Source organism: Loxodonta africana, chromosome 18 (assembly GCF_030014295.1).
Source record: "Loxodonta africana isolate mLoxAfr1 chromosome 18, mLoxAfr1.hap2, whole genome shotgun sequence".
Taxonomy (NCBI): domain Eukaryota; kingdom Metazoa; phylum Chordata; class Mammalia; order Proboscidea; family Elephantidae; genus Loxodonta; species Loxodonta africana.
Window position 1 is genome coordinate 68250592 of NC_087359.1, and position 25389 is coordinate 68275980.

Genomic DNA, 25389 nt, shown 5'->3' on the forward strand with positions numbered 1-25389 from the left:
ACAGTAGAGCGGATCAATGTGGTATAGTCACATAAGGAAAGTTTCCATAGCAATGAGAATGATGATTAGCAATGACATGCAACCCAATGGATGAAACTCACAGAAATAATATTGAGCTAAAGAAGCCAGACACAAAAGAGTACATACTATGTTCAAAAACAGGCAAAACAAACTCATGATTTTAAAAGTCAAGATAGCGCTTACCCTTTACAGGAATGCAGTTACAAGAGGGAGGATGAGGGACTGGCTGAGGTGGTGATAATGTTTCTTTTAGTGGGTGTTACAGGTTGGATTGCTGTCCCCACAGAATATGTGTTGGAATCCTAACCCTTTGTAAGGGAGCCCTGGTGACACAGTGGTTAAAGTGCTCGGTTGCTGACTGAAAGGTCAGCAGTCCAAACTTAACAGCCACTCCGCAGGAGAAAGATATGGCACTCTGCTCTCTAAAGATTTAAAACCTTGGAAACCCTATAGAGCAGTTCTACTCTGTCCTATAGGGTCGCTATGAGTTGGAATCAACTCAGTGGCAAAGGGTATATCTTTGGATGTAATCCTGTCTGGGAATGGGGCTTTCTTACGTTAATGAGGCCCTATCAGTGTAGGTGTGTGCTAAATCTAATCACTTCTGAGTTATAGAAGGAGCTGCAGAGACCCAGAGACATGCAAGCACAAATGGGGCTGGGCGCAGGGAGAGATAGATGCCATGTGAAGACTACCAAGGAACCAAGTAACACCAAGGCTACAGACAAGGATCTTCTCTCAGAACCAACAACAGAGAGAGAGCCTTCCTTTAGAGCCAGTGCCCTGAATTTGGATTTCTACCCTCCTGAACTGTGAGAAAACAAATTTCTGTTCTTTAAAGCCACCTACTTGTGGTATTTCCATTACGACAACACCAGGACACTAAAACAGTGGGTATGCTCAATTTGTAAAATTTCATCAAACTGTATGCTTAGGATTTTTGCACTTTCCGGTTATATTTGTTATACTTCTTTAAATAATTTTTTAAAAATACAAAATGCTCGTGGGGGAGAGCAACTGGGAGTATACTGCAAGGTGTATATGAATTTTTGTGTGAGAGAGTGACTTGATTTGTAAGTTTTCACTTAAAGCACAATAAAAATTAAAAAAAAAATGCCAAAATACCTGGTTCTCTGGCCATTTGGCCAAGATTATTTAACAGACCATCAAAGGGGAATTTCCTGAGAGAAGCAGTGCTGACTTCTCTGGACATTTCATATAAGTGGAATCAGACCATCTATGTGATCTTTTACATCTGACTTTATTCACTCAATATGATGGTTTTGAGGTTCATCCATGTTGCAGCATTGTATCAGTAGTTCGCTTATTGCTGAATAATATTCCACTGTATGGATAAACCACATTTTTTAAAATTCATTCATGAGTTGATGGGCACTTGGATTGTTTCCAGTTTTAGGGTCTTACTAATGATGCTTATGAACATTCATGTACTAGTCTCTGTGGGTGTACGTTTTTATTTCTCTTGAGTAGCTACCTAGGAGTGGAATTGCTGGGTCAGATGAGAGTTTAACTTTTTATGAAACTACCAAATTATTTTCCCAAAGTGACTGCAACATTTGACATTCCCAACAACAATGTATAAGAGTTCTGTATTGCCCATGTCCTCACCCACTAGAACCTCTTATACCAGGAGTTGCTGTGAGAATGTGAGCTGATAACAGCCATTCGTTTACTGAATCACTCATTCACCAAATATTATCTGAGCTGAGCACTGTCACTAAATGCTAGGCTCTGGCCCTGCAAGAAGTCCCTGGCCTCAGAGTCTAGTGGTGGAGAAAACTATCAAACCAATGTTCGTATCTACTATACAACTTGTGCCTATTCAACTTTTTACAGGTGTACAACTTACTGACAGCAATTACAATAATTGGCTGTGCAATCCTACCCTTAATCAATGCCATTTTTCTATCACCATTAGTCTTCATCTCCCCCTTCCTCACCTTCCCGGTAACCACTAGTAAACTTTGGTCTCTATATATTTGCCTTTTCTTATCTTGTTATGTAAGCGAGGTCACACAATGTTTGTCCTTTTGTGACTGACTTATGTCACTCAGCATAACATCTTCCAGCTCCATCCATACTGTATCAAGATCTCTCACTGCCTGAGTAGTATTCCCTTGTATGTATGTACCACATTTTGTTTATCCATTCATGTGTTGTTGGGCATTTAGGTTGTCTCCACCTTTTGTCTGTTGTGAATACTGCTGCAATGAACATGGGTGTACAAGTCTCTTTTTGAGTCTCTCAAGTCTTTTCGGTGTATACCTAGGAGTGAAATTGCTGGGTCATATGGTAGTTCTTCTTTTAGTTTTTTGAGGAATTGCCCCACTGTTTTCCACAACAATTGTACCATTTTGCATTCCCACCAACAGTGCGTAAATGTTCCAATTTCCCCACATCCTCACCAACATTTGTTATTTTCTGGGTTTTTGTTTTGTTTTGCTTTTTTGTTTTATATTTTTAGCCACCTGTTGTTGTTAGATGCTGTCCAGTCGCTTCCGACTCATAGCAACGCTTTGTACAAAAGAACAAAACACTGCCTGGTCCTACACCATCCTTATAATCATTGCTACATTTGAACCCATTGTTGCAGCCATCATGTCAGTCTAGCTCATCGACGGTCTCTCTCTTTTTTGCTTACGAAGCATTATGTTCTTCTCCAAGGGGTGGTCCCTCCTGATAACATGCCCAAAGTAAACAAGACAAAGTCTCACCATCCATGCTTCTAAGTAGTATTCTGGCTGTACATCTTCCAAGACAGACTTGTTCATTCTTCTGGCAGTCCGTGGTGTATTCAATATTCTTTGCCAACACCATAATTCAAAGACATTAATTCTTCTCTGGTCTTCCTTATTCATTGACCAGCTTTCCCGTGCATATGAGGCAAGAGAAAATATCATGGTTTGGGTCAGGCACACCTTAGTCCTCAAGGTGACATCTTTGCTTTTCAATACTTAAAAGAGGTCTTTAGCCACCCTAGTGGGAGTGAAATTGTATCTCATTGTGGTTTTAATTTGCTTCTTTCTGATGGCTAATGATGTTGAGCATCTTTTCATGCTTTTCATGGCCATTCAAATGTGGTCTTTGGTGAAATGTTTATTCAAGTTCTTTGTCCATTTTATGATTACTTGTCTTTCTCTTGTTGTCAAAGTTTTACATGTCTTGTATATATATTAGTTATTAGATTCTTGTTGGATATATGGTTTCCAAAGATATTCTGCTGGTCGGTAGCTTGTCTTTTCACTTTTTTTGGTAGTCTTTCGATGAACAAAAGTTTTTAATTTGTATGAGATCCCATTTATTTATTTTGCCTTTTGCTGATTGTGCTTTTAATATTTTAGATAATTCGTTGTTGAAAGCTAGAGCTGACAGCGTTGCCTGTTCTTGTTCTTCGAAGGATTTCGTGGTTTCAGTTTGCACCTTTAGGTCCTTAACCCATTTTGAATTTTTTCTGTGTATGGTGTGAGGCACGGATTCCGTTTCATTTTTCTACATGTGGAAATCTAATTTTCTCAGCAACATTTGTTGAAGAGACTCTTCTTTCCCCCATTGAATCAACTTGTGAAAAATCAGTTGACCATACACTTGTGGGTTTATTTCTGGACTCTCAGTTCTATTCTGTCGGTCTATGTGGTTCTTATTATATGAGTACTAGGCTGCTTTGATTACGGTAGTTGTATAAGTTGTTTCTAATCAAGAACTGTGAGTCCTCCTACTTTGTCCTTCTCTTTCAACATGCTTTATTCAAAGCCTCTTGCCATTAAGTATTGGTTTTTCTATTTCTGTAAAGGAGGCTATTGGGTTTTTACTGAGATTGCGTTGAATCTACAGATCACTTTGGGTAATATTGACATCTCAGCAATATTAAATCTTCCAATCCACAAACATGGAACATCTTTCAGCAGTGTTTATAGTTTTCATTGTATAAGTCCTTCACCTCCCTGGTTAGATTTATTACTAGGTATTTTATTCTTTTTATTATTTTATTCTCTTAGATGCTGTTGTAAATGGAATTGTTTTCCTAATTTTCTTTCCAAATTTCTCACGGCTGGTGTATAGAAACCCAACTGATTTTTGTTTGTTGACCTTGTACCCTGCAACTGTGCTAACTTCCTCTATTAGTTGTAGAAGTTTCATTATGGACTCTGAGATTTTCTATATATAAGGTCATATCACCCCCACATAGAGATAATTTTACTTCCTCTTTTTCAATCTGGATACCTTCTATTTCTTTTTCTTGTCTTATTGCTCTGGCTAGGACTTCTAATACAGCTTTGAATAGAATTGGTGAGAGTAGACACTCTTGTCTTGTCCCTGATTTTAAGGGGAAAGCTGTCAGCCTTTCTCCGGCAAGTATAATGTTGGCTGTTGACTTTTCATCTATGTCCTAAATCAGAATGAGGAATTTCTCTTCTATTCCAATCTTCTTTAGGGTTTCCATCAAGAAAAGTTGTTGGATTTCATCAAATGTTTTTTCTGCATCCATAGAGATAACCATGTGGTTCTTTTCCTTTGTTCTATTGATGTGGTGTCTTGCACTGATCTTCTAATGTTGAGCCATTTCTATTCCTGGAATAAATTCCACTTGGTCATGGCATATGACTCTTAATATGCTGTCAGCATTTGCTCACTCATATTTTGCTGAGGATATTTGCATCTATATTAATAGGTTTTCCCTGGCTAATTCTTTTCAGAAGTAGATCACCAGGTCTTTCTTCCTAGTCTGTCTTAGTCTGGAAGCTCAGCTGAAACCTGTCCACCATGGGTGACCCTGCTGGTATTTGAATATAGGTGGCATAGCTTCCAGCATCGCAGCAACACACAAGCCCCCACAGTAGGACAAACTGACAGACTTAATTGTGCTCATGAGGAACCTGTACCTAGATCAAGAGGCAGTCATTCAAACAGAACAAGGGAATACTGCATGGTTTAAAGTCAAGAAAGGTGTGCATCAGGGTTGTGTCCTTTCACCATACTTATTCAATCTGTGTGCTGAGTAAATAATCCAAGAAAGTGGACTATATGAAGAAGAAAGGGGAATCAGGATTGGAGAAAGACTCATTAACAATCTGCGATATGCAGATGACATAACCTTCTTGCTGAAAGTGAAGAGAACTTGAAGCACTTACTGATGAATATCAAAGACCACAACCTTCAGATGGATTACACCTCAACCTAATGAAAACAAAAATCCTCACAACTAGACCAATAAGCAACATCATGATAAATGGAGAAAAGATTGAAGTTGTCAAGGATTTCATTTTATGTGGACGTGCAATCAACAGCCATGGAAGCAGCAGTCAAGAAATCAAAAGACACTTTGCATTGGGCAAATCTGCTGCAAAAGACTTCTTTAAAGTGTTGAAAAGCAAAGATGTCACCTTGAGGACTAAGGTGTGCCTGACCCGAGCCTTGGTATTTTCAATCGCCTCATATGCATGAGAAAGCTGGACAATGAATAAGGAAGACCAAAGAATTGATGCCTTTGAACTGTGGTGTTGCCGAAGGATATTGAGTATGCTATAGACTGCCAAAAGAATGAACAAATCTGTCTGGAAGAAGTACAACCAGAATGCTCCTTAGAAGCAAGGATGGTGAGACTTCATCCCACTTTACTTTGGACATTTTATCAGGAAGGATCAGTCCCTGGGAAAAGGACATCAAACTTGGTAAAGGAAGACCCTCAAGGAGATGAGTTGACACAGTGGCTGCAACAATGGGCTCAAGCATAACAATGATTGTGAAGATGGCACAGGATCAGGCAGTGCTTTGTTCTGTTGTATATAGGGTCGCTATGAGTCAGAACTGACTCGACAGCACCTAACAACAACAACATCCATAAGATATTGGCCTATAGTTTTCTTGCTGTGTCTTAGTCTGATTTTGGTATCACGGTTATGTTTGCTTCATAGAAAGAATTAGGAAGTATTCCTTCTATCTCCTTTGGGAGAGTTTAACCAATATTGGTGTCAATTCTCTAAATGTTTGGTATAATTCCCCACTGAAGCCATTGGATACAGGACTTTTTTGTGTGTGTGGGGGGGGAGGTTTTTGATCACTGATTAGATCTCTTCACTTATTACAAGTCTGTTGGGACTTTCTATTTCCTCTTCAGTCAATTTGGCTAAGTTGTGTGCTTCTAAGAATTTGCCCATTTCATCTAAGTTATCCAGTTTGTTCCCTTACTGTTGTTCATAATATTCCATCATAATTACATAGGGTAATGTTTTGAGGAAAAAGGAAGCAAAGAGAAGGGAAGGAGAGGGCGGGGGTCTATATTTCCACCAAGAGGTTCAACTTCTATGAGGATACAACCAACTTAGAGGGACCCAGAGCCAAAAGATGGAGAGAGATAGCACCTTGGCAACAGTGTAAAAAGAGAGACAGCACCATGCAAACACAGTTGAGAGGAGAGAGACAGCACCCGGGAAATACTGAAAAAAATGGAGAGAAATGGGTGCCCTGGCAACACTGCAAGATGGAAAGAGATGACACAGTGGTAGCATTCTAAGATAGAGAAAGACGCTGCTCTGGTAACTAACACTGCAAAACAGAGAGAGGCTGTGCTCTGACAGCACTCTAAGACGGAAGGATGCTGCCTCCTGATCCCTGATACCCCCTGGAGTTTCCAGTTGCAGCAGGTGGTGAATCTCCTGACGGCAGTTTAAGTTGGGTAGGCTTCAACTGGCAGGCCATGGATCCCTCCAACCCACTGGGGACCCAAACAAGTCCAAGCGCTTTTTCTCCCCCATTCCATGAGGGAACACCAACCAGTCCTGGAACCTCACATGCAACAGAGATGCCAGGAGATGGTAGTACCCAGCATTCCGGCATACCAGTGGAAGCTGGAGAAGAAGCCTGGTGGATGTAAAGAAGGGACCGTGTAGCCTGGGTGAAAGAAATGGGCTCAGGCCAGGCTGGTCTTTGAAAAGACTTGTTCTTAATCATAGGTGAGATGACCTAAAGGCTGGGGTCCTGAATTTACGGGTGAGGGGCAAGAAGAGTAAACCTCGCTAAACCCAGGAGATCCTATAGGAGTAGGCAGAGAGAGGAAGAGGGCCCGGGGGTTGGGGGGAGGGGGACAGGGAGAACTGCACCAACACCTTAACCGTGTATCTCTTCACTGGGATTCTGGGAGGCTTTATTTTGCTACTGCTTTTGTTTGAACTGCTTTCTATAAAGATTGTGTATTAAATATTTTTCATGTATTAAATTTTAAATTAAGAAACATCACTCCACACAAAAATTTATTTTAAAAGGAGAAGGAAAACCCTGGGGATGCTCCGTACGTAACTGGGATCCTGGCCATCTGTATTTCAGCCTCTAGTGGAGGCGCCTCCTTGCTCCCAGCATCTGGCGAGCCAATCCCCCCTTTGCGCCTCTGGGTTCAAGGCTTCCGGCTCGTGTTCCCTCCCCTGTGCGCCCCTCACCCGGCTACCATGGAAACGAACCAGGACGCGCAGAGACATCCCGAGCCGTCCGCCCCGGGGCTGGAACAGGGCGAGCCAACCTCTGCAACAGGCTGGGGTTGGAAGGAGGAGCCGGGGGAAAAGCGGCGCAGCAACTAAGAGGCCCAGAGGACCCTGCGGAGGCCCGGAGCCCCGCCGGCTCCGCCCCCGTCGCTCGCTCCGGCTGGTAGAAATACCACAGCAGCTCGGACCGCCGCCCACTGTGCTCCCACCCGGCCAGCACGCCAACACCCGGGGCCACCTGACATACCTCCCCGCGATCCCCGCCAATGGCTGACGGACCCTTTCAGCGCAAACCCTGGGGCCCGGAGCAGATTAGCCTGGACCACGACCCTGACTCCGAAGGCCTGTTTGACAAGCCGCCCCCGGAGGAGCTGCCCGCAGCCCACGCGCCCAAGCCCGCGTCCTCCGGGGGCAAGAAGGCTGGTCGGCGCGTGGGCGGGAAGGCGCAAGGGTGCCGCGCCGGGCAGCCCCCGAGGGCTGCTGCCCGCCCCCCGCCCAAGGAAGAGGGGCCTCTGCAGGACGAGGGCTGCTATCTCGACCACTTTCCGCACCTCTCCATCTTCATCTACGCGGCCATCGCCTTCTCCATCACCTCCTGCATCTTTACCTATATCCATTTACAGCTTGCCTAAGTGGCCCGGGAGGGATGGGCTGGGCACAGAGCCGAGGGGGAGGGGAACGGGAAAAAGGGCTCCGCATTTTGTTTTGGGGACTTGCTGCACTCCCTCCTTCATCCAGCTTTCGATGTTTGCCTCTTTTCTTCTCTGCTGTCACCATCTGTGTCTATCTGTAGGAAAGTCCAAAGCAGCTGTTGGTCGTGAAGTAAGTAAGAGTGCTGTTGGCACCTGGATATTTCTGGGGTCACGGTCATTCCTAATGCTTAGAATCTTGGGGTGCGATTGAACCTCGTTTGTGATTAGGATAATATCCCTGGTTCCTACCACGTTGTGAGGTGGGACACGCGCAGGGAGCCTATAATCATTGTGAGTCTGGGGCGCGCACAGCGACCCCAGCCTTCTTTAAGAGATGAGCCAGACCCAGGCCCACGGCCTTCTACCGAAAGCCCCTCGGGGTGGGTCGGCGCCCTGGCCCGGGTTGGGCCGGAGCCCTGTGATGCTGCATTGCCCCTGGGAGAGCCTGCTCTGCGTGGGAGCTGGCGCCGCCCCAAGTCGAAGCGCGCGGAGCTGGCGGTTCTCAGCGCGCACCGACCGCAGCTGGAGCGCCCCACGCGGTGAGTGGCGTTTGCCGGGAACGCGCGCCGCACCCTCAGGGGCTTCCGCTGACCCACACTGTGCGTTTTTCATGCCTTAGGCTTTGCAGTCTCTGTGGAGCCGAGCCGAGACCCACAGCCAGGGGAACTGTCCTGCCAGGATACCACTCTCTGGACGTGTCCTAGACGACGTGGGAACTGCGGCCGCAGACCTCCCGGGACGCAGGCCCAGAATGTGCGCGCTTTGCGGAATGAGACTGGGGCACTGGCTGGGGTCGGCGGGAGGGCCGTCTTTGGGGGCTGCAGCTGCGGCTTCATCCTGGCCTGGAGCATTTCCGGAGCTGGTGGGTCCCAAGACAAGCGAGTTGGGTCTGACATTGAAGAGTTCGTGTTGGGCAACTACCCGACCCTAGGGGTTTGTCATCTCAGACCCAAAAAACCTAATACCGGAACCCACCTTGGCAGGCTATTCACCCACTTGCCATTTGCGTTTACTCTCGTATGTTGAATGTAAACACGCAATGCGCTAACATTGCATATACTTTATTCAGAATGTCTGTAATTGTACCGTTGGTGGAATAAATCATTCTTTGTTTCAGTCTCCTCTTTTTTCAACTCTCCATTAATTTCCAACCATGCATTGGGCCCTGCCAAAACTTCCTAATATGTTTGTTCCAAGCTTCACCTCATTATCTTCACAACAGTCCTGTGGTCCCTCCAAAACAGACTTCATTCCATTATTCAGCATTCCAGGACGCAGCATCTCCGCTAAATAGCGTACAGGCCCCTCAATGGCATCTTTCTCCATATCAGGTCCCCTCAACATGCCAGTATCCTGCCCTACTGCCCTCCTGACAGCAAGTCAGCCACCATCCTGTTGCCTCTCGGTGTATGGTTCCCATATGCCTCTATTATCAGGATATTTCTGGCCCAGTACAGTCCTCCAAGCCAAGGAGTCTTTGTGGTGCAGTGGCTAGGTGCTCTGCTACTAACTGAAAGGTCGGCAGTTCTGCTCCATGGGAGAAAGATGTGGCAGTCTGCTTCTAAGACTACAGTCTTGGAAACTCTATGGGGGCAGTTCTACTCTGTCCTATAGTGTCACTAAGAGTTGGAATTGATTCTACTTGAAATGGGTTTGATTTGGGTTTGGTACCGTTCCCTGCTAAACAATACAATTTGAGGTTAAGCTCAGTGTTTTCCACTATCAGTCACTGTCGTTTTCCTGTTCCAACTTCCATAATCCCTTATCACTGCTGTGCCTTAATATCTTGCCCTCTTTACTTTCAGTGACGCAGTATGATGTCCCAGTTCAGCTCATAATTTTAAGCCACAGTTTACAACAATCCCTAAAAAATCAGTGACACTGTTCTCCAAAATTAAGTCTCCGAGGTACAACAATCTATATCCCTCACCATTTTTCCAGCTTTCACTCGTGGATATTGGCTCTTCTACTGTCCCTGGTGGCATAGTCGTTAAGAGCTACGGCTGCTAACCAAAAGTCAGCAGTTGAATCTGCCAGGTGCTCCCTGGAAACTCTATGGGACAGTTCTACTCTGCCCTGTGCGGTCGCTGTGATTCGGAATCAACCCGACGGCAACAGGTTTGTTTTTTTTTTTTTTTTTACTGTCCCTTAATATTAACTACCCACTGAATCCCAACATATGATCTGGGCCTCCCCAAATATTTGGTTCCATTGTTTCCAATTCACACATACCCGTTATCCCTTATAATACAGTCCTTCAATAACTGGGATCCCCCAATATCCTTCCCTCAGCAAATCCCCTCATAGTAGACTCTTCCTTCTAGTCCCAAAACCAAATTTCCTTTTTTCTCAATTTGATATGTTGTTCTGCAATATCATGACCCTTTCTGTACCGTCAAATCTGGGCCTCCATTTTCTACTCCAAATTCCAATACCTAATTCCCACAACTATACCATTATTCGACCTTACTGCCTCTCTGATCCTAACATTGGCTCAATATTCCCCTAAATATCCCCTTATTTCAGAAGTCATTGTATTGTTCCCTAAATACTTAGATTCTTATTATCACCCCAATATTGTGTCCATCTTCCCTAACATTCACCCGAGCGATGCCATCCTTAGTATTAGGCTCACCCATACCCCATTTCCAAGCACCTTTCCTCCATACTCCCACATTCTCCCCTATCGCCCCATTACTTTTTCCCACGCCTGCCACCCGCTCTTCTTGAAATTCCTGGTTTCATTGAGCTTCAATCTTTGGCCCCAGTTTTCAAGCCAGTATTAAATTTTCACCCCCAGTTTTCAAACCAATATTAAATTTTCACTGCTCCCTCATCCAAAGCTTTGGCATCCTCATGTGACTGACCTGGCCATTTTTCCTTTTATATAGCTTAAATATTCCGGGATATTTGGTCATTTTTTCCCCCTCATCCACTGTCCACCTAAATTTCACAGTTACTGCTTCCCTATCTTGAGCTTTCAACTGTCCCCCAATTTCTATGCTTCCAATAAGGGGTTCCCTTGCCCCAAATGGCATAGTGATTAAGAGCTCGGCTGCTAACCAAAAAGTTGGCAGTTTGAATCCACCAGCCACTCCTTGGAAGTTCTACTCTGTCCTATATGGTTGCTATGAGTCAGAATTGACAGGATAGCAATGGGTTTGCCCAAAATATCAAATCTCTTTCCTCGTCCGCTCAGTACTAATGGACAGACTTTTCAGAGTTAGACCATAAAAACAAATGGGCCCCATTTTCTGCCATACTGTTTGTTATGTATTGAAGTGTGTCCCCCCCAAAATGTGTATCACCTTGACTAAGCCATGTTTTCCAGTATTGCGTGGTTGTCCACCATTTTGTGATCTGATTTGATTTTCTTACCTGTTGTAAATCCTACATCTATGATGTTAATGAGGCAGGATTAGAGGCAGTTATGGAAAAGAGGCAGGACTCAATCTATAGGATTAGGTTGTATCTTCAGTTAATCTCTATTGAATATAAAAGAGAGGTGAGCAGAGGAGAGGGGGGACCTCCTGCCACCAAGAAAGTGGAGCTGGGAGCATACTGCATGCATCCTTTGGACCAGGAGTCCTTGCACTCAGAAACTCCTAGACCCAGGGGAAGATGAATGACAAGGATCTTCCCCCAGAACCAATAGACAGAGAAAGCCTTCCCCAGGAGCTGGTACCCTGAATTTGGACCTCCTAAACTTGGACAGAATGAATTTGTTTGATAAAGCCATCCACTCGTGGTATTTGTCATAGCAGCACTAGATAACTAAGACAACATTTAAAATTAAATTTTAGAGTCTTATTGGTCTGGCTAGGGTCATATGCTCACCTTTGGCCAGAAGGCCAAACAGATACTTTAGTAGGCAACCTCATGAAAACAGCTTGTGATAGGAAAGAGATCATTTCTCAAAGGAAAACTGAAGTACTGTTATCAAAAGCATGGATGCTGGGCAAGTGAAAAGAGCAGACATCCACTAAACTGACTTTGAGAGGATCACAAATGATGAGAGCCAATTATTTTGGACAATTGCCCTATTACATATTTGCTGGTCAGTGGTGGGTAGAGGAGCCCTGATAGCACAGTGGTTAAAGCGCTCGGCTAACCAAAAAAGTTGGTGGTTCAAACCCCCAGCCGATCCGTGGGAGAAAGACATGGCAGTCTGCTTCCATAAAGATTTGCAGCCTTGGAAACTCTATGGGGCAGTTCTACTCTGTCCTGTAGGGTTGCTGTGAGTTGGAATCAAATCGAGCGCAGTGGGTTTTTCGGTTTGGGTGGGCAGATATTTGTAGACAGAGACGCAAACAGTGGCTTCTGAATATCATGGAACAGTAGGAGGTTTAAGTTTGAGGAGATGGTTGGAATTTAGCTATTTGGAACAGTGGAAGCTGAAATTGGGAGAATGGATTAATTTCTTTAAATATTTTATTGCTTATTAGGTACCAAGCACTGGAGACAGTGATCAGCAAATCAAATAATCCTTGCCTTCCTGGAGCTCACTTTGTTAATAATGGAGTTTATCATGAGGCAAGCTTCCCTGCCAAGACTTGCTATTACATCTATATTATTATAGCCATTTTAGTGAATGTGAGGTGGGATCTCATTGTAGTTTTGATTTGTAACCCTGATGGCCCAGTTGAGCATCTTTTCATGTGCTTATTGTCATTTGGAATAATGTCTATTCAGAAAAATGTCTGTTCAGAATCTTTGCCCATTTTTAATTGGCTTGTCTTTTTATTGACTTGCAGAAGTTCTTTTTAAATACCCTAGATCAGAGATATGATTTGCAAAAATGTTCTCCCATCCTGTGGGTTGTCTTTTCATTTTCATGATGGTGTCATTTGAGGCACAAGGGTTTTTAATTTCCATGGTGTACAGTTTACCTATTTTTCCTTTTATTGCTTGTACTTTTGGTGTTATAATCAAAGAAACTATTGCCTAATCCAAGGTCATGAAGATTTAAGTCTATGTTTTCTTCTAAGAGTTTTATAGTTTTAGTTCGTACATTTAAGTCTTTCTTCCAATTTCAGTTAGAGTTGTTATAGATTGAATTGTGTCCCCCCAAAATGTGTTATAAATCCTAACCCCCAGACCTGTGGTTATAATTCCATTTGAGAATGGGTTTTCTGTTATGTTAATGAGGCAGGATTAATGTAGGGTTTGTCTTAAATCAATCTCTTCTGAGATATAAAGACAACAGATTGAGCAAGCAAGGGAGCAAGCAAGCAGAGAGGGGGAAGATAGATGCCATACCACATGAAGATGACCTTGACTGCCAAGGTCCAGAGGCTGAAGAGACAAGAAACTTCCCTCAGAGCCAACAGGGAGAGAGCCTTACCTTAGAGCTGGCACCCTGAATGCAGACTTCTAGCCTCCTAAACTGAGAGAAAACAAGTTTCTGTTTGTTACCAAAACCCAAAACCAAACCCATTGCTGTCAGTTCCAACTCATAGCAACCCCAAAGGACATAGCAGAACTGCCCTATAGGGTTTTCGAGGAATGCCTGGTAGATTGGAACTTCCAAACTTTTGGTTTGTTACAGCCACCCAACTGTAGTATTTCTGCTACAGCAGCACTGGATAACTAAGACAGGGGTCCAACTTCATTCTTTCGCATGTGGATATACAGTTGTCCCAGCATCATTTCTTGAAAAAGACTATTCTTTCTATATTGAATTGTCGTGACACCCTTGTTGGACATCAACTGACTGTGAATGTGAAGGTTTATTTCTGGACTCTGAATTCTATTCCATTGATCTGTATGTCTATCTTTATGCCAGTACCGTGCTGTCTTAATGATCGTAGCTTTGTAGTAAGTTCTGAAATCACAAAGTATAAATCCTCCAACTTTGGTCTTTTTTACAATTGTTTTGGGTCACTTCAATTTCTATATTTATTTTAGGATCAATATGTCAATTTCTGCAAAGAAGCCAGCTGTAATTCTGAAGGGATTGCATTGAATCTATAGATCAATTTGGGGATTATTGCCACCTGTAATGGATTGAATTGGGTCCCCCAAAAATATGTGTATTGATTTGGCTAGTCCATGATTCCCAGTATTGTGTGATTGTCCACCATTTTGTCATCTGATGTGATTTTCCTATGTGTTGTAAATCCTGTTACTATGATGTTAATGAGATGGATTCCTGGCAGTTATGTTGATGAGGTCTACAAGATTAGATTGTTTTTTAAGCCAATCTTTTTTGAGATAAAAAAGAGAAAAGCGAGCAGAGAGATATAGGGACCTCATACAATCAAGAAAGCAGCATTGGGACCACAGCACATCCTTTGGACCTGAAGTTCCTGCACAGAGAAACTCCTAGACCAGGGGAAGATTGATGACAAGGACTTTCCTGTTGAGCTGACAGAGAAAGCCTTTCCCTGGAGCTGGCATCCTGAATTTGGACTTCTAAACTAGTAGTCTGTGAGAGAACAAATTTCTCTTTGTTAAAACCATCCACTTGTGGTATTTCTGTTATACCAGCACTAGATAACCAAGACACCACCTTGATGTTATTAAGTGTTCCCAATCCATGAATATGAGATGTCTTTCCATTAGGGTGTTTTTAATTTCTTCCAACAATATTTTGTAGTTTTCAGAGTACAAGTTTTTCACTTTGTTTAAATTACGCCTAAGCATTTTGTTCTTTTTCACATTTTCATAAGTGGAGTTGTTTTCATCTTTTATTTGTGTGTTATTAGTGCATAGACACATAGTTGAATTTTTGTATATTGTGTATCCTGTGAATTTGCTGAACTCCTTAGTTAATTCTACTAGTTTTTTAATGGATTCCTTAGGATTTTCTATATACCATAGTATATATGCAAAGATAGTTTTATTTCTTCCTATCCTATCTAACCAAGGGTGGAAAAAAAAAAAACAAAACAAAAAACCATGGACTTCGTGAATCTTAACCAATCTGGAGGCCTTTTATTTCATTTTCTTTCCAAACTGCCCAGGTTAGATCCTCCAGGAAAATGTTGAACAGAAGTGACAAGATCAGACATCCTTGTCTTATTCCTGATCTTGGCAAGGGGAGAAAAGCCAGTCTTTCACCATGTATGACAGCTGTGGTTTTTTTGCAGATACCTTTATCAGATTGAGGAAGTTCCCTTCTATTACTAGTTTATTAAATGTCTTTATCAGGAAGAGGTGTTGGATTTTGTCAAATGCTTTTTCTGCATCTATCAAGATCATCCTGTGGGGTTTTTTCCTTTATTCTATTGATATGGTATGTTACATTGATTTTCAGAGGTTAAACCTTGCATTCCTGGTGTATAATCCTTTCTATATATTGCTAGATTCGATTTGCACCTATATGCATAGGAGATATTGGTCTGTAGTTCTCTTCTCCTGTGATGTCTTTGTTTGGTTCTGGTATCAGTGTAACACTGGTCTCACAGAACAAGTTGGTAAGTGTTCCCTCCTCTACCCAGTTTCAAAACTTACAACAAAGCTACAGTAATCAAGACAGTGTAGTACTGACATAAGGACTGACACATAAATCAATGGAATTCAGAGTTCAGAAATAAACTCTCATATTCACAGTAAATGTGCAACAAGGGTACCAGGACAATACAATGTGGAATGAATAATCTTTTCAACTAATGGCTGGAAGTGTTTGTGAAGAACTGGCATTATTAATTCTTTTTTAAATGCTAGGTAGGCTTCGACAGTGATGCCATTTGGTTCTAGGCTTTTCTTTGTGGAAGTTTTTTGTTTTTAAATTACTAATTCAATCTCTTTGTTCTAAAACCCAAAAACCCATTGCCGAGTTGATTCCAACTCATAGCGACCCCATAAAACAGAGTAGAGCTGCCCCATAGATTTCTAAGGCTATAAATCTTTACGGAAGCAGACTGCCGCATCTTTCTCCTGTGGAGTGGCTGGTAGGCTCAAACTGCCGACCTTTCAGTTAGCAGCTGAGCACTTACCCACTGCACCACCAGGGCTCCCTTACTTGTTATAACCCAAAACCAAACCTGTTGCTGTTGAGTCAATTCTGACTCATGACGACCCTGTAGGACAGAGTAGAACTGCCCCATGGGGTTTCCAAGGAGCAGCTGGTAGATTCGAACTGCTGACATTTTGATTAGCAGCTGAGCTCTTAACCACTGCACCACCAAGGCTCCTTATTTGTTATACCAAAAACCCACTACCGTCGAGTCGATTCTGACTCATAGGGATCCTACGGGACAGAGTGGGAACTGCCCCATAGGGTTTCCAAGGAGCGGCTAGTGGATTCAAACTGCTGACCTTTTGGTTAGCAGCCATAACTCTTATTAACCACTACGCCACCAGGGTATAACCACTACGCCACCAGGGTTTCCTTATTTGTTATAGCCCTTTTCAATTTTTTCTTGAGTCAGTTACAGTAATTTGTATTTTTCTAGGAATTTGTCCATCTCATGTAAGTTATCTAATTTGTGGGTATACATTTGTTCATCACATTTCCTTCTAATTCTTATTTTTCTAAGGTTGGTAATGCCTCATCTTTATTAAGACCATACCAAACCGCCTCCCCGATTGGCTGTCACTGCAGCGGCAGGATAACAGGAAAATAGTCTGAGGGTAGAGTGGAGAAGAGGCACAGGGCAAAAGGAAATAGATAAATACTGGGGCAGGTTTAGGGGCAGACATCTGGGGAAGATGAAGGTTGGTATTACAAAATAATAGAATCAAATGTAGAGAAGTTAGGAGTAAGAAATTGGGCGATATAGATGCTGGATGGGAGATGGGGCAAGGAAGCAGAGTACATAACCAGTTATTATCTTTATTTCTGAATTTTTTAGTTGCGAATTTATTAGAGGGCAATGGAGCTAAGTAGATTAATTTGTTGCTGCAGACACCACCATGACAAACAGTAATATTAACATCCAACAGTTATTTTGAACACTTATATGGAAGGATCTCTGAGTTCTAAACACTGTGGATTTCCTATCCAGAGGCAAAGGAGCCGTGGTGACACAGTAGTTAAGTGCTCATCTGCTAACTGAAAAGTCAGTAGTTTGAACCCACCACTTGCTCTGGGGGAGAAGGATGTGGCAGTCTGCTTCAGTAAAGATTACAGCCTTGGAAACCCTATGGGGCACCTCTGCTCTGTCCAATAGTGTTGTGCTAAGAGTCGGGATTGATTTGGTTGCAATGGGTTTTTGTTTTACCCAGGTTCATGTTCATATTTTAACTGTATTTGGACAAAAGTATTACTGCATGTATAATAAGGCCAGCCAGGCCCCAACTGTTTCCTCAATAAACAGCCTACATGCTTAAGGATATTTAATATGCTGATGTCACTAGGTATATTAGTTTCTTATTGCTACCACAAACAAGGTGGCTTAAAACAGCATAAATGTATGCTCTGACCGTTCTGGAGGCCAACGTCTGAAATCAAGGTGTTGGCACGGCTACACTCCCTCTGGAAGCCCTAGGGAGGAATCCATTCTGTCTCTTCAGCTTCTGGTGGTGGTTCGCATTCTTTGGCCTTGTGGCTGTATCACTCCCACCTCTGCCTCCATGGTCACATGCCTCTGCCTCTTCTCTCTCAAATCTCTCTTACAAAGACACTTGTCTTTGGATTTAGGGCCCACCCAGATATCCAGGATGATCTCCTTATCTCAAGGTCCTTAACTTACATCTGCAGACTCTTTTTCCAAATATGGTAACATTAAAAGGTTCTGAGAAATAGGGCATGGACGTATCTTTTTGGGAACCACCAGTCAACCGATAAGCCCTGGTGGTGCAATGGCTAAGTGCTTGGCTGCTAACCAAAAGGCTGGAAGAAAGACCTGGCAATCTGCTTCCATAAAGATTACAGCCAAGAAAACCCTATTGGACAGTTGTACCCTGTCACACTGGGTCGCTATGAGTCAGAAGTGACTCCATGGCACCCAAGAACAACATCATTCAATTCACTACGCTAGGAGATTTTGAATAAGCTACAAGTGTAAAAACAATAGAAAAATTTAATTTGGGTAAAAAGTCACACCAAGGAAAGAAATGTACCATGACATTACAGATGGAAGAAAAGCAAAAACCACAGCTTTTCAGATACATGTATTTAATGGACAGGATTGGGAAAAACACTGCTTGATAACATACATATCCAGGTAAACACAGGCTTTCTAAGTGTATTTACTTACAAACATGAATACCCTGAGTTACCCCTTTCTCTACATACGGAGAAATTCCAAATCCTGTTCCTTAAGGGAGACATGAAGGGCAAGCAATAGCTTAAGAGCAACTATTGCCACTTCCACCCCTCCCCCCTTTTTGGGGTGATCTAACATTTTACATGGATTATAATCACAAAATGAAATTTAAGCACAAGACTCAGCTAAAACTTCCCACTGACAGGGAATAAGAGTGTGAATAAGATTAGAATTTGAATAAATAAGTTAGTCAAATGTTAGCTACAAGGCAATTCTAAAATGAACTGAATTAAAAAAAAAATTGGTATAAACACCTAACAGTCGTATAAACTGTGCTATTAGGTATATTCCATGCTTTTCTTCTTCTCCTCCAGTGGGATCTGCTTCTTTATTGTCTAAAGTTTATGCCTGGGGTCCAAGATAGCAAACTGCTTAACCTCACCAAGGCCCATTTTGGAAACAAAAACTTCTTTCTTCTTTACCAAAGATCAACGTTGCCTCTTCTGCTACTTGCTTTTTTCAACAGGTAACAACTTCCTCATGGAAGAAAAGTTACTGGACAAGAGCGAGCACTCTAACTATATTGGCTGTCCCACAGTGTAATGGCTGGCTAATAAAGGAGTCACCCACTAGACCATTTTCTCATTCGGTCTCATTCAAACAATAAGCCAGAAAGATCAAGGTCACAAAGGACTCATGATCAAGGCACTATTCTACAAATTATCTCAGGCTGGCCACGGAATAATTTCTTTAATCACACTCCCAAATGAGCCATTATCAAATCAAGAATCTCTTCCCACCTATTAAAGGCTCTAAGGAATAGATTCTTCAAGGACTAGTTTAGGGTAGCACATAGATGCTTCAGGACAGTGGACCAAGAAACAGGAAGATGTAGAACACAGGCAAGACAGAACAAAGAAAATCTGATAAAATATATGGTTCACTAGGATAAGGATGTTCATTGGTGTAAGCCCCTCACCATTCTACTTTCTGACAGGTTCTCTTTTACCATTAGAAATTAGGATGTTTTCAGTCTCTCACCTTCCTTTTCTATAACAACTCTAATGTTTTGCAGTTTCCTGGAGTTCTGGACCAGGGATACCAAACTCTCCCTAAAATCACTAATCCCATGATCTCTGCCAACATTTGTAAGCTCATCAAACAAAGTCAATGTCTGTTTGAGTTTGGCCTGAACAATTTTTTGCTCTTCTAATTCTGCAAGAAGGGCCTGCTTAGCACATAATTCAGTCTTGTATTTTTTCTGTAACTCTTCGATTTCTTTTTGAAGAAGCTGAAATTCTTCCTCACTGTAAGAATGCATCTCCTGGGATTTATCTTCAGGAAGCAAAATGTTTGGAGGAATACGCAAGATCAGTTGCAAAAACAGCTGCTCCATTCTGCCAAAGAGGTTATCAAAACGTCCCTTCATGAAGCTGAGAAATTTCTCTGTGCATTTACGAATCTGGACTGGGGTAATGTCAGAGTCTGAGATGCCATCCAGCTTCTTCAGAATAACCTGTTCAACAGCCTGCATCACTTCAAATAGGTAGTCTTGAAATGCAATGTAGATCCTAAGCATGCAAGTTTGTGGTGTGAAGCCAAAGAACTGGGCCTCATATGTCATTGGATCGACAGACATCTTGGCTTCTTTACTAGAAGGTCATGAAAAATCTGCAAATGTGAAAAGAAAAATAATTGTCAGACTAAAAAATCAACTGAGGAAAGAAACAAACCACAACATTACACATAGCAAAAAAACAAGCAAGGAAATAAAAAATAAGGAGTTTGTGGTTCTTGATACCCACTTCCAGCCTTACTTATCCACAATAATACAAACCCTTGGCTCTCTGAAGCATTTCATCTGTCTTTATCTTCCTCTCTCTCTTCTTATTGTTCATTTTCCTTTTATCTCATTCATTGAGGACTCTGACACATGGCTCAGTCCTCCGAAATCTGTCATCATCCTAGACAACTTTGATGTCTAAGCAGATGATCTAACCAATGCCCTAGAGTCTTTCAGTTTCTTGAGTTTCAATGACCTTCATCTCTACTTTCTTATCCATTGGGCTCTTGATATTTGTTAACTTCCCTCCCCAAATGCTCCTCTAACTTTTCTGACAAATTCCTATGCTATTCTTCCAACTCTCATTCATATACTCACATTTTACTTAATCTTCAAGCATTCCAGCCCTCTGACCCTCTATTTCTTGATCTCAGTCTCTCCCACTTCCTTCCCTATCCATTTTAGCTCCCACAATCCATCACACTTCAACTACTCCCTTGCCTTTCCAATCCAACCATCTAGAAAAAAATCCCAATTAGAAGGTGAGTAAGCCCCTTGTTAGAGTGGTTAAGAGCTGGTGGCGCAGCAGTTAAGAGCTCAGCTGCTAACCATAAGGTTGGCAGTTTGAATGCACCAGGTACTCCTTGGAAACCCTATGGGCAGTTCCACTTTGTTCTATAGAGTCGCTGTCACTTGATGGCAACAAGTTTGGTTTGGATTTAAGCCTCTTGTCAGCTTTACAACCACAACATGTTTTTTCAAGGGTCTGGGCGTGTCACTTTCAAATGTAAACATTTAGGAAAACAGCACTATCTCCTTGTAGAATTTAACCTAGGCATCTTTCTCTGAGCTGTCATAGAAATAAGAGAAGCTTTGTTATTCTTTCGAATGGCAATTAGCTAAAACAAATATCTACCTCAATTACCAGGTGAATTTAGGAGGAATTTTATATAAGGATTTGTAGAAATGGTACAGTCAAATCTTCTTATGGGAAAAGGAATGCCATTGGCTTTGAGAAATTATGTATGGAATGGTATAGAGAGGCTGTAGTACTTGGTTGTATAAACAAGGTAGAATTTCTTCCTGCTTTTATAAGCTCATCCAGATTACCCACAATGCATTTTAACTGGATAAACTTATTCAAGTAAGCCCCGGTAGCATAATGGTTAAGCGCTCAGCTGCTAACAGAAAGGTCTGTAGTTCAAATCCACCAGCAGCTCCATGGGAGAAAAGACCTGGTGATCTGCTCCCTGTAAAGATTACAGCCTAGGAAACCCTACAGGCAGTTCTACTGTCAAATAGGTTCACTAGGAGTCAGAACTGACTCAACGGCACACAACAACATGCTTATTCAATAATAAAACTGCTTTCTTTTCCACGTTTTATGGAGAGGATTCCCCGGGTTGGCAGGATTTTTATTTCCCCAGCAATCCCCAATGCCCTCAGGATCAAGTTCAAATTCTTTCAATGTGACTTCCAAGGGCCCTCATGATCTGGTCCTTACTAACCACATCCTGCCCTCCTCTTTAAGGACCTCATATTGAGTTGCTGATACTTCCTATTTCATGGCACTCTATTCCTTCTATTTTATTCCACCTTTCGTCTACCGTTCCAATAGGAATCTAGTTTTGAAGTATGCCTTTTCAATTCATCTTTACATATGTATTCTTGAAAAACATTTTTGTATACATATGTTTATATTTTCCTTTATATTATGTTCATGGTCATTTCATGTAATTACGCTTAAGTCTGCTTCACAGAGGCATAACTGGGTATGGAGCCCTGGTGGCACAGTGGTTAAGACCTACAGCTGTGAACCAAAAAAGGCCAGCAGTTGGAATCCACCATCCGCTCCCTGGAAACCCAATGGGGCAGTTCTACTCTGCCGTATAGGGTTGCTATGAGTCAGAATAGACTTGACAGCAAAGGGTTTGGTTTCTTCTTGTTGTTGTTGTTTAACTAGGGTATGGCAGGTGTGGCGCTTGCCCCGGACCTGCCACTGAGCAGCTTCTATTAATCCAGTACGGCCAGCCGTGTATCTACGGAAAATGGCACCTATAGCAAGCACGGAAATTGCACCCCTGTCCAAACATCTGACACTCCTTTTCTAGATAACTTCACCATAATATCGGCTCAAAAACACAAGTTTATTAATCATTTAATCAACACGCTGCCATGGCTTGAAGAAGGCAGACCGGGTTAATAGAAACTGCTCAGTGGCCCCATACGTCCAGGGCCAGTGCAATACCCTAGTTACGCCACCGTCATTGGCTGTACCTGAAGCATTCCATCAATTTGTTCACATGCATATACTACGGTTAACGTATTCATTCTCCTTAAGACAGACACCGGAATTGCTTCCAGCACCCTGCTACTAGAAATAACGCTGCAGTGAATACTCTATGCTTCCTTATGGATCTGCAGGGTATTTACACAGGCAAGTAACTGCTGGGTCATAGTTTACTCATAATTCCACTAAACATTGCAAAATGCTCTCCAGAAGTCTAGGCTGGTTTACACTCCCACTTGCAGTACATTAGAATTTCTTTCTTATATTTTAGCCAATACTTGGTATTAATTTCTGCCAACCTGGAAGGTTGCCAACTGTTTTCCACTGTTGTTTCTCGAAAATCGAAACCATCTAGCCCCACGTGGCTGGGACACCAATGACTGAAACTACCTGCGCTCCCTCCAACATATATACAACTTATATTTATAATAACATGACTTTAACTATTGCATTATCTTCGTTAGCATGACTTCTCTATCCAAGGAAACTTTTGACCAGACAAATGGCTTAACTGTTCATTGAGAACTCCCCAAAGAACGATCAACTCTTCAATAAAAAGGATCAACAATTTGCACCGTAGGATTCTCTGAAACCCGACTCAAAAATCCTCCCCTCACTGTTCCTACCAATCCGGAACTGTTATATGTGACCTCTAAAACCAGCTGCCATCAAGCTGACTCAAGACCATGGGTGTCAGAGTAGAACTGTGCTCCATAGGGTTTTCAATGGCTGATTTTTAGATCACCAGGCCTTTCTTCTGAGGCACCTGAATGGACTCCAACTTTCAACCTTTCCATTAGCAGTTGAGTGCTTTAACATTTGCATCACCCAAGACCTCCCCACCCAATCCTAATCAACACCTTGAGTTGAAAGACCCGCCATAAGCCCAAATTCCAATCCTTATAGTAAATTCCCATCTTGCCTTTCTCCCCTCTGACACACTGCCAAAGCTCTGTCAAGGTGGTGTTCTCTCCTTACCAGTAAGCAATAAACTCAGTGTTTTCAGCAACAGGTTGTGAGGTGATATGCGGGGAGCAGGCAGAGACATTTTCACATGCATCTTCTCTGATTACCAGTAGAGCACCACTTCATATATATATTAGCTCTTTTGTTTCCATTTCTGTGAATTACCCATTTATGTAACTTTTTAAACCACTCTTCCAGCCTTTTACTTGGTTCCTTCCTTATATACTACCAGACTTGACCTCAGTCCCCTGTTCAAAAAAATTCTTTAGTTATGGCATCCTTACAATCTACCAATTAAAGTATGATGTTCTTAACCTTGCCGGCCATGACCTGGCTACTCTGTTCCAATCAAAGAGTGTTATGGATTGAATTTTGTCCCCTTCCCCCAAATTTATGCTGAAATCCTAACACCTATACCTGTGGACAATGAGCCCTGGTGGCACAGTGGTAAAAGCACTCAGCTGCTAAACAAAAGGTTGGCGGTTGGAACCCTCTAGCCACGGAAATATGTGGCAGTCTCCTTCTGTAAAGATTTATGGCGTTGGAAACGCTATGGGGCAGTTCTGCTCTGTCCTATAGCATCACTATGAGTTGCAATGGACTCAAGGGCAATGGTTTCTTTTTTTTTAAAATGTTTTATACCTATGAATTACATTCACAGATGTAAAACACACATGTAATGCATTTGGAAATAGGGTTTTGTTATGTTAAGAACGCCCTATCAGTGTAGGTGTGTCCTAAAACTAATTGCTTCAGATATTAAGGGCAGCATGGATACAGAGATAAGCAAGCACAAACTGAGGAAAAGCAGCACGTGTGAGGTTAGCCAAGGAACCAGAATTCCTGAGCTAGAGCAGCTGAAATAGATTTTTCTCCAGAGTGGATAGAGTGCGAGCCTTCCCCTAAAGCCGGTGTCCCGAATTCAGACCTCTAGCCTCCTAAACTGTAAGACAACTTCTGCTCCTTAAAGCCGCTCTCTTGTGGTATTTGTTACAGGAGCACTATCAAACAAAGACACAGAACTATTTTCTTTTCCTGTGGTATCTTTCCTCGAGGGATGCCTTGGACAAATATCCTCTAAGGGCAAGTTTAAATACACCTCCTGATGCCCAGTCCCTCCTCTGAATTACCATCAGGACCTCTCTTAGGGCACTGAGAGACCAAGTACTAGTTTAGAATATTATTACTATTCGCGGGTCTGCCTTATCTTCCTTGCTACGTTTAGCGTTCCTGAGGGCAGGATGAGTCCGATTTCTGCGCATTAAACGCGGGAGAACTCCGGGAAAGCTCAGGGAGTTTAAAGCAAAAAAACTCATTGCCGTCGAGTCGATTCCGGCTCATAGCAACCCTAGAGGGCAGAGTAGAAGTGCCCCAGACGGTTTCCAAGGAACGGCTGGTAATTCCGACTCCGACCTCCTGGTTAACAGCCGAAGCTCTTAACCACTGCGTTACCAGGGACCCTAGACGCACCAGAAAACACTTGGCAAGATCAGAAACCGCAAATAAGCGTTATTTCCGGCAGACCCGCAAGCTCCCGACCGGCACTGCGGCCCCGCTGCATGCCGGGACCTTCAGGTCCCTCCGTGAGGCAGCCGAGGCTCGTCCAATAGTCCCCTCCATCGCCCCCGCCATGATGCCTAATCCAGCTCCAGCCTTTCCCGCTCCTCCTCAGAGAAGAGGCCTTACCAAAGCGATCATGCAGCGATGAATTCCACCAAACAGCGGCTTCCCGCCACCTCCTTCAAATCACTGTTAGCTGCCGAAGATAGGTGGCGCCGCGGGCGCCACAAAACTCCGACTGATATTTGCCTCAGCGAACGAAAGCAAAGGCGGGATTCTACCGCGCTCCTGATTGGCTGCCCCTACGCTGTGATGAAAAGGGGCCGGGCGGGAAAGTTAGCTGTGGCCGGCGGGGATTGGCGAAAGGAGCCGGACGTTGATGGGTGGAGAAGCAAAGCTGGGGCCAGGGGAGATGCAGCTCGTGATTGGT

The 25389-nt window shown here is 42.9% G+C and overlaps 2 protein-coding genes across 2 annotated transcripts; one reads left to right on the forward strand and one right to left on the reverse strand.

Annotated features, from left to right (window-relative positions):
• Nucleotides 1-7780: 7780 nt before the first annotated feature.
• LOC100676251 (uncharacterized) lies at nucleotides 7781-8146 on the forward strand. The gene has a single exon (XM_003416861.1). The coding sequence runs from the start codon at nucleotides 7781-7783 to the stop codon at nucleotides 8144-8146; it is 366 nt and encodes a 121-aa protein (XP_003416909.1).
• A 6970-nt stretch (nucleotides 8147-15116) lies between these two features.
• On the reverse strand, nucleotides 15117-25248 carry MIS12 (MIS12 kinetochore complex component). The gene is made up of 2 exons (XM_010596524.3): nucleotides 25086-25248; nucleotides 15117-20031 (listed from the first exon to the last, which is right to left on the reverse strand). Exon 2 carries the CDS (start codon nucleotides 19997-19999, stop codon nucleotides 19379-19381), a length of 621 nt encoding a protein of 206 aa, XP_010594826.1. The 5' UTR covers nucleotides 20000-20031; nucleotides 25086-25248; the 3' UTR covers nucleotides 15117-19378.
• Nucleotides 25249-25389: the final 141 nt, after the last annotated feature.

Excerpts from the sequence above, each read along its gene's own strand:
- LOC100676251 (XM_003416861.1), top strand. The coding sequence starts at position 7,781 with ATGGCTGACGGACCCTTTCAGCGCAAACCCTGGGGCCCGGAGCAGATT.
- MIS12 (XM_010596524.3), bottom strand. The coding sequence starts at position 19,999 with ATGTCTGTCGATCCAATGACATATGAGGCCCAGTTCTTTGGCTTCACA.